The sequence below is a fragment of the Sesamum indicum genome, linkage group LG8, assembly GCF_026168435.1.
Source record: "Sesamum indicum cultivar Baizhima isolate 11 linkage group LG8, ASM2616843v1, whole genome shotgun sequence".
In the NCBI taxonomy this organism is placed as follows: domain Eukaryota; kingdom Viridiplantae; phylum Streptophyta; class Magnoliopsida; order Lamiales; family Pedaliaceae; genus Sesamum; species Sesamum indicum.
In genome coordinates this window covers 1,268,105-1,286,328 of record NC_142664.1, presented here as the reverse complement: position 1 = coordinate 1,286,328, position 18,224 = coordinate 1,268,105, and the positions used below count along the sequence as shown (strand labels likewise).

The window sequence follows — 18,224 nt, the reverse complement described above, 5'->3', positions numbered from 1 at the left end:
TTCAATTTTCTGCACACCCCTATCTGTCCTCCTCATTGATAAATAACCGGTCAACTCCAAGTCCTTGTTTTTTCTTTTTGTTCCCAGTTGAGTTTATATCACCACTGCTTGCGCGAGTGTCAGTCACTCAAATAGGGATGTTTGGTGGCTAAATCCAATCCAATCAAAATTTGATAAATTTAAAATTCGATACATCAAAATGTTAAATCAAATTAATTGGTTCCGTTAGATAATTATCATTCTTTTTATATTTTAATCCGTACTCGATAAATTGAATTTTTTGTTAAAATATATTAAATTAATAAGTATATATTATTTATTTATTATTGTTTATAACTAAAAAAATTAAAATATATATATATATATATAAATAGATTATAGTATTACTGAGACGATTCAATAAATCAAAATTAAAGATCAAAACAGAATTGAATACTGAATTTTCATAAAAATAAAAACCAAATGGCGAATCAAAATTTACGGGTTCGATTTTGGTATATATTGAATTTTCATTTTTTTTATTTCATTTAATTTATCGAATTGTCAACACCTCCACACTCAAATACCGATCAAAATTGCTCGGCTACAATCTAAATTAATGAACATGGCATAAGAAAAGGATCATATCTTAATAGTGACAATTTTAGTGGAAAAAAAAAATGTGCATAAAATTATCGCTAAAAATAATTAGTAATTCATGCATAATGATGATTTAATAATAACAAATAATATATATAATTATATTCTATTGTCGTTATGGACGTGTCGTAAATTATTTATAATAATTATTTATATACAATTTCCATCATTAATAATTATATTGACGATAGTATTAAAATTATTATAATTCAATATATATATATATTTAATAACAAATTTCAAATTTTCATGTAGTACATCTTTTTGTTATACTTTTAATAGTATTATGGATGGAAGCTTTGGTATATTAACTTGATGAGGATATGTCTGGAAAAGTAATAGAAAGACTAAACTACCCCTCTTCCCTATAAGTGCAATTACCCCAACAGGACAAGGATCTATTGATTTTAGAGTATCCACACGGATAGACGGATTCTATCCGTAAATTTGGAATTATGACCATCAATCGCTCCATACTTGAAGGCTAAGATCACGCCATGTGAATTTGTATTCGTATGGATAATTAGCCCTATAAATATTCAAAGCTATTTCAGACCAATATAGTCATTTTAGCTTAAAGAATACTGTCCACCTTTCAAATGCATCTCGCACTCAACTGACTTAAATATCGAAGGTTTTTAGTTGGAAACCTCCTAAAAAATTTTATTGATCTGATCGTCTTTCGTAGGTCCCAAGCATGTTGGAATCAAACTACCTAAGGGTAATCTCAACCACCGACCCCAATCAAAAATTTTTGTGCAAAATAATTTTTAAAATACATAATTGATGCATAATTTATAAGCATAATATATATAAGTATATAATACATATATAAGAATGTAATATATTAAGTAAAAAACCATTTAATAATTAAAATTAATGTATTAATTTTTTTTTGGATCTTTTTAAAATGTGAATTTCCTTCCCATTTTATTAAATATTTTTTTTATTATCTCAATAAAAGAAATATTGCAATATTAATAGTTTCCGACCATTATTTTAAGGATGAAAATAATATATAATTGAAATTAAACTTTCAAATACCAGATATATTTTATTGCACAAAAAATTACACGGTTGAGGCTGGGATCACACTCAAACATCCTAAAATGGCATAAATGTTCTTACATTGCTACTTAGTATTTAAAATCGCCTAGGATTCGTGCCGCTCTTACTTGATTCGTACCGATCCGGTCTTGAACATGACTACCTAGTTAATTATGTCGTAATAGTCCATTTATAATTGTATCGACCCGATCTTGAACATGGCTGCACAATTGATTCTGTAGCAACAGTCCATTTATAGTTGTACCGACCCGGTCCTGAACATGGCTACACAGTCAGTTCTGTAGCAGTAGTCCATTTATAATTGTACCTACTTAGTCCTGAACATGGCTACACAGTTGGTTCTGTAGCAGTAGTCCATCTATAATTGTACCGACCTAGTCCTGAACATGGCTACACAGTCGATTCTGTCATATTTATAAATACTTCTTCAATTTGGTGCATTTTTTGCTGCGTTTACCTATTTCTTACAAGCTCACTATGTCCTTTACAATTATACTGACTTAAATATCAGAGGGGTATAATTGGAATTCTCAGTATTGTCCTGACGAGCTCCTCCTTGCACATAATTCAAGTGAATCTATGGACGTGCCTAAGTATTTAGAATCTCTCCTCATACATAATTAACCTATTAAACCATTCATAAATTCAAAAACAGAACAACCTTCAGATCTCTACAATATACAAATATATTATCAAATTTTTTATTTTTTTCTGTGTTATTTTTTCAATTTTGATATAGTAAAATTTTCCAAAATCGTCATCTTTACGAAATAGTTTAATGTTATTGAAATACTTACATAGATTTTACTTAATTGCGGAGTCAAGATTTACGTCTTTCACATTTGGATCGTATCGATTTGGCCTGACGGTTCGAACCCGCATGTATAAATTTATGATGACTATCCGATTTAATCTTTCATTCATATAAACTGCAACTCAAGAAATTTACAAAATACTAATCCCCGTATTAAAAGTGCAACTTTTGATAACTCATAGTTGCTTCGATTTTGATTATTACTTATTTACGATTTCATATTGAAAGGTTACAATCAAGATTTTTCTGACGTGATTCTTACCATTTCTTTACTTATAGCTTACGTTTTTTAAAATTCAGACTTATAAAGTATATTTATCTCTTTTTCTATGCAAATTTGACATAGATAAAACTTTCTAAATTTGGGACACTCATAAAGTCTAAAGAAAAAAGGTGTGTAATTGGTTAGTAGATAGGAAGATGGGATTTTCTTTTATAATAATATTAAAAAAATAAAAAGAAAGACTTAGGGAAATTGTAAGAATAATAAAACAAAAGCTGCACACAGAAAATCACAGCATATGGGTCTTTGCGTATGCTTTAGGCAGTATATGCCAATACGAATTCCCCGTTTTACCCCCCACAAATCCCCAAATTTGTAACAGTGGCGGCTATTTTTTACTCATTGTTGTCCGTAAAATTCCAAAATTCAATAAACACATGAACTTACGCGCCGTGCGGCCGACTCAAATACACGCTCTCTAAAACTGACCGTTAACGACTAACGACAGGAGCATAATCTGTCAGTGCAATTAAAAATGAAACCCACGCGCAAGTATGTGCGCGTGGTATTTAAGATTCACCTCAAGCATATAGCTGTGTATGACTTCCACTCACTCTCACTCACATTTGCTCGAGCTTTTTCAGAGAGAGAAAGTGAAGAGAGAGAGAGAGAGAGAGAGAGAGAGAGTTCCATCACAGCTTCTCTCTCTGCAACTTTCTACATTTCTAGCTTTTTTCCTTATTTCCAGCTAAGTGTAAAGGTCTGGTCTTTCTTTTCGTTCCCTCTCTCTTGATTTGCTCTCAGAGTTCTTGAATTACTGGTACTTCAAACCTTCATTAAAAGCCCACATGCATTATTTATCAAGACTTTTCTTGTTATCTTGGATTAACTGCCATAATTGAAATCATTGCTTTACTGGGTGTCAATTTCTCCATGAATGCTATTTTCCATTCTTGGGATGCCATCATTTTCTCATGATTTTCTCTTAATGTTTGGTAACTCTTTAAGTGGTGAAGTTCTTTTCTTTACTAAACATTAGAAAACTGTTTAAGTTCCGTTTTCTTTTTCTCCAAAGAATTGTTCTAATTGTGGGTAATAATGGTGGTCTCGGGAAGCTACATTTATTTCACTCAATTATTGGTTTCGCAGAGATCATTCTGATTCTGGGTTTTTCCTTTTCTTTTTTTGAATCTAATTTTTGTGTGCTTTTGCTCTTTCCCTTTTGCAGATTGGAGGGTGTTTTATGTATTGGCTATGCAGAGTGTTTGTCCAAAGAAAGAGTAGATTGAAGAAGCGGGTGGTGTTTTGGACCAATGGTTGGGAACAGATCTGCAGTGAATTTCTTCAGTTTGGAGATCCTCTTGGGATTCGCTTTAGTTTTCACAATCAGAATTTCCCTGGGATACACAAATCCTAGTGATGGTGAGTCCAAATAAAAGTAATTTATGTTTCTCCCATGTTTTGTTTGCTAAATTGTTAGACTGAGACAAGGAGAGTAAGCTAATTTCTTGTTTTGCTGTATCTTATTTGCCAGTGAAACTCAACGCATTACTTATATGGCTAGTTTTCTGAAATAGTAGATTAATCTAGTGTTAACTGCTGTGAATTTTTACTGTATACTTATCGAGAAAGTGTATTGACGGAGTATTTATTTCTTGATGTACGTATTTGCTAACTAACATTTCTACTTAAATTAAATGTTCGCGAGCAACGTTGCTATAAATTGCATTCTCACGAGGGTTGTTTAAATTTTCACTTATTTAGACTTTAAGAGATTACTTGATGAATAAGCTGTTGCATAGCTTCTTCATTTGTGGCACCATTATTTCATCCTGCTTTGCTGGATGAACCTATCATAAGCTGAGTTAGATGCTGAATGTTTATTTTGTTTTTAATGTTCAATTACTTTCTATGTGCATGTTCTCATTCCACAGTGTGAATTCTTTCTATTGGTTAGTCTGACAATAGTTCTCCCCACCTATCTGCTTTTGTTTTTACTGGACTAGTTGCTGCTATCAATAGCTTATACGTTGCATTGGGTTCGCCGTCTCTTCCGGGATGGGTAGCCAGTGGTGGAGATCCCTGTGGTGAACTTTGGCAGGGAATTGTATGTGAAGATTCATCCATAAGTTCAATGTATGGACCTTTTCTTGAAACTGAACTGTCATGGATGTTTGTTTGCAATTAAACGCTTACGGTAATCTTACCTTGTAGAACATTGATTGGCGCTAATTTGGGCGGGGAATTGGGTGACAATCTTGGAGGATTTTCTTCTATCAAATCGATGTGAGTACCACTCTGATAATCAGCATCTGTTGTTCATTAAAATGAGTAATTACATGCAGTAGGTTTGCCCCAATGGATTATGTTTGCGTTTTCTCTCTTTTGAGCTAACCATGACTTTATTTGTGGCAGAACACTGAGCAACAACCTTATTGGGGGTAGCATTCCGACCGATTTACCAGCGACATTAGTCAACTTGTACGTTCCAAACACTTCCTTAATGAAACCAAACTAAAATAAAAACAGGATATGGGCTTGTGTAGCTTATTTGTGATGCTTACTAAACTGAGACATGTGATAGTGTTTCTTTACCTTTGGCAGTTTTCTTTCAGATAACAAACTGACAGGAAGTATACCTAGTTCCTTATCGTCTCTAAGTCAATTATCAGCTATGTAAGTATTTACAGCCACAAACCTGTATTAGCTCGTGATTGCTCTGTTATTGTTTTCCTTGACTGTTGACTATTCTCTTCAGGTCCCTTAACAAAAACGAATTAACTGGAGAAATTCCTGATGCTTTTGAAGGGCTTCCAGCTTTGATTAATTTGTATGAATTCAATACTGAAGCATTTTTAATTGCTAAAAGTCATACTATCCTCTAGTCAATAACTTCTAGGGGCATTTATCTTTTTTGCAGAGATTTGTCCAGTAACAATTTGAGTGGGCAGTTGCCACCGTCCATGCAAAACTTGTCAGGTCTCACTACCCTGTGAGTATTTACATACATGTTTTACTTAAAAATCTTTCTTCTTATCCATATAAAGGCAACTAATAGTCTGATTGACAGTCATTTGCAGAATAATCAGCTATCTGGAACTCTTGATGTTTTGCAAGATCTTCCTCTTATAGATTTGTACTAATCTTACCCATATTATATTCTGATATATTCATGTTTTCAAAGGATTGAGCCACTATTTTATATGACACCTCTCTCTCTCTCTCTCTTTGCCAGGGATATAAGAAACAACCTATTCTCTGGACCAATACCTCCAAAGATTTTGAGCATACCCAATTTCCGGTTGGTCTTAATTGCTCAAATTCTTGTTTTAGTCCTTACTTTGGATGATGAATATGTATGACTTTTGCTCTTTTCAGTATTTACTATTGCTGATCTCTGCGCGTTCGTGTTACGTTTGTGCACAATTCTTTTGATTTTTGGAAGATATGTGACTGACATAGGTCATTGTATAGTTTGCTGTTAAATCTTATGTGATGGATGGAAAAATTGTAAGTCATAGTTATTTGTAAACATGCTGGTGCTGATGTGTGTGTAGGCACAGATGTACTAAGCAGTTCAAGCAATTGGTCTTATCTGCAATTTGATATTCTATGGACCAGCAAACCATAGCCTTCAAAACTGTATTGTTTTTATCTTTCACCTTCAACTTTAAAAGTAACACAACCTCCACTAATAGAGCTTGAGCTGTTAGAAAATTGCAAACATAGATTATGAAACACTCTCAAAACTAGAATGGTCTATTTACATGGCCGCTCAAGTTTCTCTTACTGGGATAGAGTATTTGTACAAGTACAGTAGATTTACACTCATGAATTATATATAATTTGGGCCCTTGAATACATTGCAAATTTACGAATTTGCCTCTGGAACTAGAATGCGTGCCAAAAAATAAAAAAAATTCCTAACTGGACCCTAGAGATCAGTGGAGAAGATCTACAGTACCCTTGATTACGCACCAAATTTCTCTCTGTTTGTGACCTAACACATTACATTCAATAATTCCAGCTGCTCACTTTTCCTACCACAAAAGAACCTTGTTCACTCAAGTACTTGATGTCTAAATGCATATCTCACCACTTAGGCCGTATCAAAATTGAATATGGAAACTAAGGTAAATGAGTATTTGTAATTTTACTACCGTATGGTAGTTCTAATGTCTGTGGATTGCTATTTCTTTCTCCCTTCCTCACAAACAAGAGTACTTCAAGAACCTTGAAATATCTCTGCCTTGAGCTCTATACTTAAATAAATTTGGGGTCAACCTACTAGCACAATCACGTCCCTTTTAGTTCCGTATCACACCAAGATTCTGAATACCTTGTAACTATTGTATCCTTGAAGAATAAAGGGTAACACTTCCGACTTTAAGAAAAGATATATTGACAAAAATTTATATAATATGCTTGCTAATTTTCATGTCTGACATGTAGGAGAGATGGGAATCCGTTCAACTCTAGTGCTGCTCCCTTACCTCCACCAACGTCCTCGGGAACACCGCCACCTGGATTGCCATTTTTTCCAGGACCAGCTTCTGAACAAAGACCGCCACCGCCTGGACGAAGACCGTCAAGACAGGCTGATGGACCATCAACAACAGAAGAATCAAACCCTGAAAGATCAAGGAAGTCCTCGAATACAAAGAGAATTGTATGGATATCAATTGCAGCAGTGCTGTCTTTCATAATATTGCTATTAGCAATCCTACTTTTCATGCCAAGATGTCTTAGGGAAAGAAGAGAAACATACAGAACACCAAAACGGCATGAAATAGCCCCATACATGGGCGCTAGGGAAAATCCTAGAGATGGTGGTTCCTTGGTCCTACCAAGCCATGATGAAGAGAAAGGTATTGGAAGTTTCTACAGTTTCTTCGAAATCACTTCCTTCCTTCTAGGACCCCTTTTTTCCCCGATGATTAATGTAATGTTCTTCTTAATTTTGTAAACAGCTCCTCCAGTGGCTGTTGTGAGGACTAAGGAAGAGAATCGACAAAGAACAGCAGGTTCAATACCCAAACCACGAAATGAAGAGGAGATAAATAAGCAGCCAATGAGTGGAGCACCTAGGAGGAATCAATACGAGATAGACATGAGCAGATTCGATATAGATATGATGCCACCACCTCCACCACCACCTCCACCACCGCCTCCTCCTCCACCCCCTCCTCCACCACCGCCTCCGCTTCTATCAGAGAAGGTTATTGTGAATCCAATTGTAGCACCTGAAGCAACTTCAACCAGACCTTTGATGGGACATATTCCAAAAACTTCTGTGAAAGCTTACTCAATAGCATCTCTTCAGCAGTATACAAATAGCTTTTCACAAGAAAATCTTGTTGGCGGTGGAATGCTTGGAAATGTGTACAGAGCAGAGCTTCCTGATGGACGGGTATGATTTTGAAATCTATTTAAATTGACTAATTGATAAATTGATCTTAGATCCCCATACTGCGATTTCTTATTCTCCGTTTCCCATCATCGTTGTTCCTTTTGAATTTGTATTTGCTGGTACTTTGAAGTCCAGGGACCTATATCTCTGCTTTTTTCCCTCTTCATATACAGAAAATTGAAAAAAGATCTTAATACATGCTGAAAAGTTTTGTCTGATTTCTTAAATCCAGAAATTTCACTTGTTTTCTTCTGCGTCATTAATCATGTTACCACTGATTTCTCTCAGGATAGAGATGTCTGGCAGATGTTATATGTCTATTGTATAGAAGTGTTAAATCTTACTCCTTTTTGTTACAAGAGTGAGAACTGCTTAGAGATCCAATTTTGTAATGTAGGTATACCTTAGCAGCTCGGATAAGGAAGTTCAATCTTTGAACTTGTAATGTTTGTACTAACAAGAATATCCATCCCCCACCCCCTCTCTTTCTCTTTCTAACAAAAGATAAGTAAATCCCTTTTTTTGCCTAGTATGTATGAAAGCATTTCGATCCTGACAATGTTCCACATGCATCTGTCACTGCCATTTGGAAGAATACTGAATTCCAGGTAATAAGAAGATTTTATTCTGACATTTAGTCCTTTTTTATGGTTCTGTAGTTACTTGCAGTCAAGAAATTGGACAAGAGAGTGTCAAACCAACTGAAGGATGACCAGTTTATTGAGCTTGTTAATAGTCTTGATCAAATTCGCCATGCTAATGTGGTTGAGCTCATGGGTTATTGCTCTGAGCATGGCCAGAAGCTTCTCATATATGAGTATTGTACTAATGGAACCCTGCAAGATGCCCTGCACTCTGATGATGAATTTAAGAAAAAACTCTCATGGAATACTCGTATCAGGATGGCGCTTGGAGCTGCTAGAGCACTAGAGTAAGTCAAATTTATGCATGTACTGTTGCTGACCAGATTTTGATTTTGCCTCTTAATGTATGCAAGTACTGTTGCTCCCAAGGCTGTAGGATACTTCTGCTTATGTTGTGCTGAGACTCCTCGTTCGGTGTCTGTTGCTATAGCCTGAGTGCGAACTTTCTAATCAAAGCTTAGAAAATGCATGCATCAAGTTTCTAACTTTGTCAAAACTGTTTTTTGTCAGGTATCTGCATGAGGTCTGTGAACCGCCTATAATCCACAGGAATTTCAAGTCAGCTAATGTTCTCCTCGATGATGATCTTTCTGTCCTTGTCTCTGACTGTGGTTTGGCTCCGTTGATATTGTCAGGGGCTGTAAGTCAGGTAATTATAATTCTACTATTGCCAAAATTAAAGTTTCTAATTGCCTTGATACTGCAAATTTGGTGGATGCAAGGACCTTGGGTTTTAAGCTTTCCTCTGTATCTAGATAGATTTTGTTAAGCTTTCCTCTGTATGTAGATAGATTTTGTTAAGCTTTTTTTAAAAATCCTTAATGGTTGTCTAGTTTTCAATTGTTACAACACGTAATACTATTACATTCTTAAACATATGCTAAATAAGAATGTTTCAGGTATGTACTGTAAGAAAGATAAGTTTTAGCTACCCTGCCCTCGTCATAGTTGATTATGTGCTTTACCCTTTCTGTGAGTTCGTACAGTGCAGGAATCAGTTTTCATGGTTCACACGAGTCTTGTTGAATGTATAAGTTGGATGCTCTTCCTAATGATTTTCATTTTTTATCTTCGTATCTCCTTAAAATTGGTTGTGTGATCCTACCTGTGTGATCTAATTTTAACAGATGACATTCTCACATGCCGAAAATTTCTACATTTCTGAGTTGTTAATTAAGGTCTTGGAAATTGTTGTTTGCAAGCCTTTGATGGTTTTTTGTTTTTATCCTACAAATGATCTACCTTATAGCTCGATATTAACTAGTAGTCGATATTAAAATTATCAGTACACAGATTATTATAGAAGTTGATTGTCATTTCATCTATGAAACTGTGATGGGCCAGAAAAATAATACTTCCTTTGATCCTTCAATAGCAGATGGCAAATGTTTTTACCAATGCTTTAGGTAGATAACAGATGTTTCTTCCAAAGCTTTGAGGACAAAGCAATTTAAGATTTTGCATAACCAGCTAGCACATACGCTCCAGCTTGCGGCGGGTTGTTCCATATATTTGTCCAGATATTATTGCATACTATGTTTGTACTCTAACCTAGTATCATAACTACTACATAAATGATGGCCTATTGCTATCTCACCAATATAATGAAAATCGGTGACATGTTGAACGAAGTTTTCTTTCCAGCGTCTCAATTGGTTGTCACATTATGACTTCTTCTTAAGCATAACCACTTTTTGGAGGATACTTAGATCAATTTATATACATAATTTAGGAATGGCACGTGGAGACTCGTGAACAATAGTATTTGCTGTACTTTAGTTCAAGTACTAAAAAAATACGAAGTGAAATCAACCATGGTGTGGAGGGTGTTTGGCCAAGCTTATTCAAAACATCTTATAAGCTTATATATTTTATAAGATGTTTTTTAAACTTATAAGATATATCTTATTTTAAAAATAAGCTTTTGAAGTGTTTGGATAAAATAAAATTATGGAGATTATAGAATGTTAGTAATGACAATTTTGTAAATAATATGATAAGAATTGGAGGAGTTTGTTTAGATTTTAAATTAAGTTAAGAACTCCTTACTTTTCTTAAAAGAAGCTGTAATTTCATAACATCTTATTTTCTTATAAGCTCCTTCTTGGAAAAAATTACCAAACACTTTTGAACATTTTATAAGTTCTCAAACATCTTTTAAGATGCTTTGAAAAGCTTATAAGTTCACCCAAACACCCCCTTACATTCCATTTCCTTTTTAATGTCAGCATGCGTCATTACAGGTTGTAAGCTGTCTCTGTGATTCTGTGTATCCATTGTACGAATTAATATGATAGGATAATACTATTTCTTTTTATTATTCAGTTGTCGGGACAGCTTCTCACAACCTATGGCTACGGTGCCCCTGAATTTGAGTCGGGAGTATATACTCCCAAGAGCGATGTCTACAGTTTCGGAGTGGTGATGTTGGAACTCTTAACGGGAAGAATGTCATACGACAGGTAGTACATCATGATATAACTGTAACTTTCTGACGGTATCTTTGTCAACCATCTTCCTCTTATTCTTAAAGTAATGTTTAGGACACGGAGTCGAGGAGAGCAATTTCTGGTCAGATGGGCAATCCCTCAGCTTCATGACATTGATGCCTTGTCGAGAATGGTTGATCCTGCGCTGGATGGAAACTATCCTGTTAAATCATTATCACACTTTGCTGACATTATTTCCAGATGTGTCCTGGTAAGTCTATGCTGCTATTCTCATTCATTGGTTGCGCTTAAGATCCACGTTTTGTAGCATAATTCAAGGTTCGGTATCAGTCATATAAGATGCTAAAATAATTTAGAAAAATTAGTGCAATTATAATATATAGGGTAAATTACGATGAGCTCCTATGAAGTTTGACATAATTACAAATACCCTCTTGTTGTTCGGAAAATTACAAATACCTCTCAGATGTGATGAAATTATATAATTTTTGGATGGAGGTTTGGAATTGTCAATCCCCTATTGTTAGATTTCCTTTTTGTTTTTTTTAAAATTTAAAAAATTGTAAAAATAAATCAGACGAGGTAGATGGAAAATTTTGAAAAATTGTATAAAAAATTTATCCACTTAGTCTATAAAAAAATTTTATTTTTTAAAAGTAAATAAAATTATAATTCAAGTCCACATGGGTTTTTGGTTAGTTGACCCGAAAATTGGATGGAACCCCAATGGAGACTAAAGGATTTGGATGGTTGTTAGATGTCCGTTAAAATTAGTGGAACGAGGGGGTGTTTGTAATCATGCCAAGCTTTTAGTGTTGTTCGTTGTAATTTACCTTAAATATATATAACATAAATTACTACTCATTACTGTGTAGAAGTTTTAAAACAAAATTAAATAAATCACTATTGTGAAACTTGAATTTGTGACAGAAAATTTTATTAGCAATAGAAGTAAGAAAATAGTCATTGTATATAGTAATAATACATCAAATAGATCACATACAAAGTGTCTCCAGAAATGAAGTGTTAAAATTCATTAATGAACGTAGCATTTGCAATTAAACGGGTGTTATTAGATATTATCACCGGTAATATCATGTTATTGGTATGTAATAGATATCGACGGATATTTTCAGCTACATCCAGATACATATTAGCCGACATTATCGAACATTGGTGAACACTTTGAACCACGGCTGTATCTGTAAATTGCTCCCCTAATATACATACATGTTGTGTGGATTTTATGCCCGTAATATGTATACATGAAGTGGAGAGAATACAAGATAAACACCAATTTTAAGTAAATGTTTCAGAATCCTCGGGTTATGACAGTGGAGAGGGGCCACTTATCAACTCTGGCAACGAAATGTTTTGCCAATTTTGGACCTTTTTGGGAACAACCTATTTTGTTTTGTACCTTGAGGATGGCGACAGGCCGACATTTTTCCAACATGAAAACATGTTAAATCTAAATCTAAATTGGTCGGCGGTGACAATTTTTCTATTTTACATTGGAGAAATTGCTCACGTTACTGCATTTTGCTTATGCAGGCGGAGCCTGAATTCAGGCCACCGATGTCCGAAGTCGTGCAGGACCTCATGCAGCTGATACGGAGGGAATCTCCAAGTAGATCAGACAGGGACTAACTTAGCATACAGTACTCACAAGCGGTGAAAAACAGGTCACTAGGAGCAAGAATCATGGGATACACAACATGAGCACAAAAACCAAACAAGCTGCGGAGCTGATGCTTTCCTTGCACTAACCTGACTCGGATTCAGATGTTTTCTCGTGTACAAGGTCGTACGTGCTCAAGAAGAGGTTTATATGGCAATCGATTCACGACCCTTTTGAGATGTGATCGTCCCAGGTTCTTGTCCGGTGCTCATTGTTTGTGCAATTCTAATATTGACTTAAACTGTTTGGAGGCACGCTAACCCGATTATTGGATGGTTATCGATTCTTGGTCTTGAAGTGTTTGTGTTTCTATTCATGATTCTTTCTTTTAAGGACCTGTTTATGGCTTGAGCATAACTGGATCATGCTAGGCGAAGATGAACTAATGTTGGGTGCATAGTTACATTTTTATTCTTACAATTTCCACCTTTTTGGGTCGTTGCTGCTCTCTGTCCTAACCACCTATTTAACATGAGTTAAAATATGATGGAATATTCTAAAATAAATGTGTAGCAGTAATATGGTCTTGAACTAAAATGTCTCATAATTTCCTATTTAGTATTACTGTTGTATAAGGCTACTTTACTTCCACGATACGATAGACATAATAATAGATAAAATTATGATTAAAATGGTGACAACTCGGGTTGAGATCAGCTAACAATACCTTTACTACTTCAGGACAAATGGTATGACAGCCTTTGAGTTTTATGACAGCAATGTTGAACGTGCGTGCACATGTAAGTAAATGTATACCAGTTACTGAGGCTGAATGTCTTAAGGGTTCGTTTGTTCAAATAAGAGGATAAGAGGAAAAGAGGAAAGAGGAGAGGAAGTGAAAGAATAATATGTTTTTGTTAATTTGTTTGGTATCATTGGAAGGACAATAAATTTTAAATACGCTTCCATATTTGGTACTAGTAAAATAGATTGACAATTAATATAAGGTATTTTTTATGCTATTTCCCCCATCTTTATATATTTAACACCTTTTTTTTTCCTGGGATATTACATTTGCATCTTCTAATTTGTGATTTATTTATATAAATTATTAATATTTTTTGAAAAGTTATATATATACCCATAAAAAACATCGATACAGTTTACTATATTTTTTTAAAAGAATTTATACACACTCTTCGAAAATGTCAACAACATTAAACAAATTATAATTGCTTTTTGGTTACCAATGATGGTTTTTGTAAATTCACAAAAGACGGTGGTTTGTATAAATAGTTCATAAAGCAGGGTACTTATTATTATTATTTTTAACTTCCTCCAATTTCTTTTATCAATTATTGAATTGTAAGAACTTTGAAGTATTTTATAAAATGTAGTAGCACACATGGAAAAAAAAAGATTATTAATATTTAAGAAATTATTATCCACAATCCAATAAGTTTTACTGTATTCTGTATTTATTTATTTTTCTTAGTCAATAATCTAAAATGCTCATCAAACACAGAACAGAAAAGAATTGTTTAATTCTGATAGAAATTTATGACGGACAATCCGTCGAAAATAAATAAAATATTGTGTTGAAATTTCAATCGAGAAGGAAAATAAATAAAAGTTTGTGACGAAAAATATTTCAATTAAAAAAGAACAACGTCACGGATGAGTTTGGTTGCAAATGATTTTGCGACGAAATTGTATATCGTCCGAACTAATTGAGACGGTCAATTCTTCATAAATGTAGTCAAATTTTATTTAGAACAAAATCAATAGTTTTATGATAAACTTTGCATTGCATATGATTGAGGAACATGTACTATTGTGATGGAATTTTCATCGTATTTTACCTTTTTACCATAAACATCGTATTTTCATCGTAGTTTTATCCCTCACCTATCCCTATTACATGGCTAGGATTAAATGATCAAAACTATTTCAATAATTTGCTACATTAGAGTCGATTTGGTAAGTCAGTCTTTTCTTTTTCTTTTTCTTTTGATTTTTTTTTATCTTTCAAGACCTTCCTTTTTCGAGAGTGTTATGTTTACTTCTTCAACAACTTCATTTTCTGGGGATGTAAACTTTTTCTTTCTTTATTGATTTTTTCCTCCATCAGCAGCCCCCCCAATTCCTGAATTTTCTTAGGATATTTAGGAATTCAGTCGGATCATGGCTCTTCCATAGGCCTGTTCTATCTTAAAGCACCAAATGAGAATAATTTCAAAATAAGTTTGCTTGATCATCGTAACTAAATCCATTATAAAATAATAGTCATAAAAAAATATTGCTTCCTTAGAAGACAATTTTATTAATTTGATTTTAGCGAGACCACAATTGCAAGGCTTAGCCTCATTCGCCGAGGGTCGAGAAAATGTCTCTTAATGGTAATTTTATATGAATAAAAATTTTGTCGCTACTTTTGTGTTGATTATCTTTTGGATTGAACTTTAATGTTCATGGGCTTTTTGTATTCTTATTGCATGCTTTATTATTTTAGTTTTTTTGACTTCGTATGCTTATTTTTTGTACGAGAGTTTCTCAGGAGTGCTCATATTTATTCCTTGATTTGGGGCTTTCTATTATGCGCCTTAAGGAAGCTTGATTGCCATTTGGTTTCGGAGCATTTCATTCTGCACCTCAAGAAAGCTCGATTATCATTGGCTTCGAGATACTCTATTATTCGCCTCAAGGGCGCTTGATTGTCATTGACTTCGGGGCATTCTATTATGCACCTCAAGGAAGCTGATTGTCATTTGGCTTTAGGGAGTTCTTTTGTGGACCGTTGGATCTTTTGATGGGTTTTCTTCCAAATGTTACCACGTGGAGCCTTCTCATATGATAGAGAAAACTATAAATATTGCCAATCATAAGCATTTATGGCATGTGCATTTAATATCATTTTGACCATATTCAGCCTTCCAGATCGTATTTGACCCCATTTTTTCTAACTTAAGAATGGGAGACTTTAGCTGGGGGCTTCCTAGTAATTTTCTGTTCTTAGGATCCACTTACACGGAGCTTTGAGAGAGCCGCGACCCGACTAGCATCTGTCAAAGGTCACGATCTGACCAATCATTTTAGCAACCTGAATCATGCAGAATGGCTATCGAGGGTGTTTATGTGCTGCAGGGGGGTGTTTACCAAGACCCAATAAATCTATTGCAGGTGCCCATGGCGTTCTTGACAAAGTATCAGAAGGTGAGAGTTAAAATGAGGGTTGGTTTGCTAGTTCGTATACTGAAGGATAGTGGATGAGAGGGTTGTCACGGATTAACTTTTATTCTGAAATGTTTGATTATTTGCAGTTGCTTTCTTTCTTCGATTTGAGTTATGTACATTGTTGGAAAATAAAAGACTGCGCCGTGGAAAACTACTGCATTGAAAGCGAAATTTCGGTACTACTGTGGTGCAAATAGTATAAATCGATCGCTCCCCAAGGTTAACACATCTATAACTCTCTTACATGTGCACTCGTGGAAGAAATCTTGAAACAACGAACAAAATAACACTCAGAAAAGAAGGAGATAAAGCAGAGAAAGAAAGCAGAAAAGGTGCTCTCGAAATTTGGTGTGTTCAAATAAAAGAAGCTTGAGTCTTTTTATAGATGCATAGGTTGGTGGTGAAAAAACAAGGACTCTATACCATCCAGACATTTATCAACAATTATATCAATATTAGGAGCAAAAATTGGCTATTTAGGAAGGTGATTTAGGAGTCCAAAATGATAGAAATTAGTCATTCCCAACAATCCCCACAAATGACTAATGTAGATGAAGAATATGATTTCTGAGTGAACGAAGAAATATACTTAAGCATTAATATCTTTTGATTGAGTTAATGCGTAGTGAAGTGAGGCAATCCAATTGGCCAACGAGAGTGATATGACTCTTGAACTTTCGACAGCTCAAATTGAGACTCTCACAATTACGTATGAATTCCTTAGTGTTTGTTGTTCCGCGATAAAGTTCCGAGCGCTATTAATGGCCATGTGCTTATACCTTAGGTTCTAATGAGTGCTCTAAAGAACTTTCATTTTCCTCTCTAGAAGGCGGCCTACCTCCACACTCATCCAGATAGCTTCATCAAGTCTTATAGACCAGTCAACAACTGAGCTATGAGGCTATTTTTCTGAACAAAGTCAGGGTTATCCATCAAGTCCTTACTAGGACCACCCAAACACAGGTCTATGGGTTTATATGGTCATTACCATATTCCATCAATTAAGGGGTTTTAGCCCTATGCTCTCGAAAACTCAAAAATAATTCTCTGGTAAGTCCTTTCATGAGAGGATTTGCCAAGTTCCTCTCAGGCCTCACATAATCCAAGGAGATTATCCCATTCTTTAGAAGTTCTTTTACTGCTTCATGTCTGATACGAATATGTCTCCATTTGCCATTGTAAGCATAATTTTAGAAAAATCATCAATGAAGGTAGACATAATATTTTTTACCACCCTTGCTTAATGTGTTTTTGAAGTCAGCTAGATCCGAGTGGATTAATTCTAGCAATTCAGTACTTCTAGAAGTGATGGGTTTAAAAGGTTTCTTTATGTATTTTGCCTCTACACAGACTCCACATTTATAGCATTAATTTGTGTCAAAAAATTTATAAGATTCATAGTTTTCAATCTTTTAATAGAGGAATAGTTCACATGTCGTAATCTACAATGCCAAATATCAATGGATTCCATTAAATAAGTGTTCATAGAAATTTTATTAATGGAAGTAGAAACAGTGTTCATGACAAATAAAACCATCAGATAAGTATCCCTTTCCTACAAAGTCATTATTCCTAGTGATTATAACCTTATTAGATTCTAACACAATTTTCAACCCAACTTTATTCAACAAACTAGCAGAAATCAGATTTCTATGTAAAGAAGGCACATATAATTCGTCATTCAAAGCAAGTGTTTTGCCAGAAGTAAATTTAAGGAAAATCTTTCCTTTACTCAAGACTCCGGCAGTTGTAGAGTTCCCCATGAAGACACACTCGTTGTCCGTTGCATCACTAAATTCATGGAATAGGGATTTGTTGGAGCAGAAATGCCTGGATGAGCCAGTGTCTAGTATCCAATCTTCTTTGTTCTCTACCAGGTTGGCTTCTACAACCACTGCAACGATGATCTCGTCATTTTTCAGGCAGGTTGACTTGTGGAGTAGATTCAGTAGTTGGTTTTTTGGTTTGCCATCTGTTGATCTTTTCTTTGGTAGCACTGGTATGCTTTGTAACCTAGTTTCCCACAGCAGTAGCACGATATTTTGTTCTTTTGGATCTTGCCGTCAGGTCCTTTGAACGTCTTGTGGTGATTGTTCTTTTGGAAAACTTTTCCTTTATTCT

The 18,224-nt window shown here is 34.7% G+C and overlaps 1 protein-coding gene across 2 annotated transcripts; it reads left to right on the top strand.

Annotated features, from left to right (window-relative positions):
* The first annotated feature begins 3,364 nt into the window (after positions 1-3,364).
* On the top strand, positions 3,365-13,349 carry SRF3 (STRUBBELIG-receptor family 3). 2 transcript variants are annotated; one of them, XM_011087057.3, is made up of 17 exons: positions 3,365-3,504; positions 3,973-4,166; positions 4,751-4,880; positions 4,959-5,030; positions 5,160-5,225; positions 5,349-5,420; positions 5,503-5,574; positions 5,665-5,736; positions 5,815-5,880; positions 5,980-6,045; positions 7,197-7,612; positions 7,715-8,154; positions 8,814-9,085; positions 9,309-9,447; positions 11,124-11,260; positions 11,342-11,498; positions 12,803-13,349. In XM_011087057.3, the coding sequence occupies exons 2-17, from the start codon at positions 4,058-4,060 to the stop codon at positions 12,896-12,898; spliced, it is 2,382 nt and encodes a 793-aa protein (XP_011085359.2). In that variant the 5' UTR covers positions 3,365-3,504; positions 3,973-4,057; the 3' UTR covers positions 12,899-13,349. The 2 variants fall into 2 exon arrangements, with proteins under 2 accessions (XP_011085359.2, XP_088739866.1); XM_088883740.1 differs by lacking the exons at positions 3,365-3,504; positions 3,973-4,166; positions 4,751-4,880 and having other exon boundaries at positions 5,360-5,420.
* Positions 13,350-18,224: the final 4,875 nt, after the last annotated feature.

What these genes read in the sequence shown, in the direction of transcription:
- SRF3 (XM_011087057.3), top strand. Translation starts at nt 4,058, where the DNA reads ATGGTTGGGAACAGATCTGCAGTGAATTTCTTCAGTTTGGAGATCCTC. An exon ending in GATTCATCCATAAGTTCAAT is followed by an intron (nt 4,881 to 4,958) that starts GTATGGACCTTT and finishes CTTACCTTGTAG; the next exon opens with AACATTGATTGGCGCTAATT. An exon ending in TTTTCTTCTATCAAATCGAT is followed by an intron (nt 5,031 to 5,159) that starts GTGAGTACCACT and finishes TATTTGTGGCAG; the next exon opens with AACACTGAGCAACAACCTTA.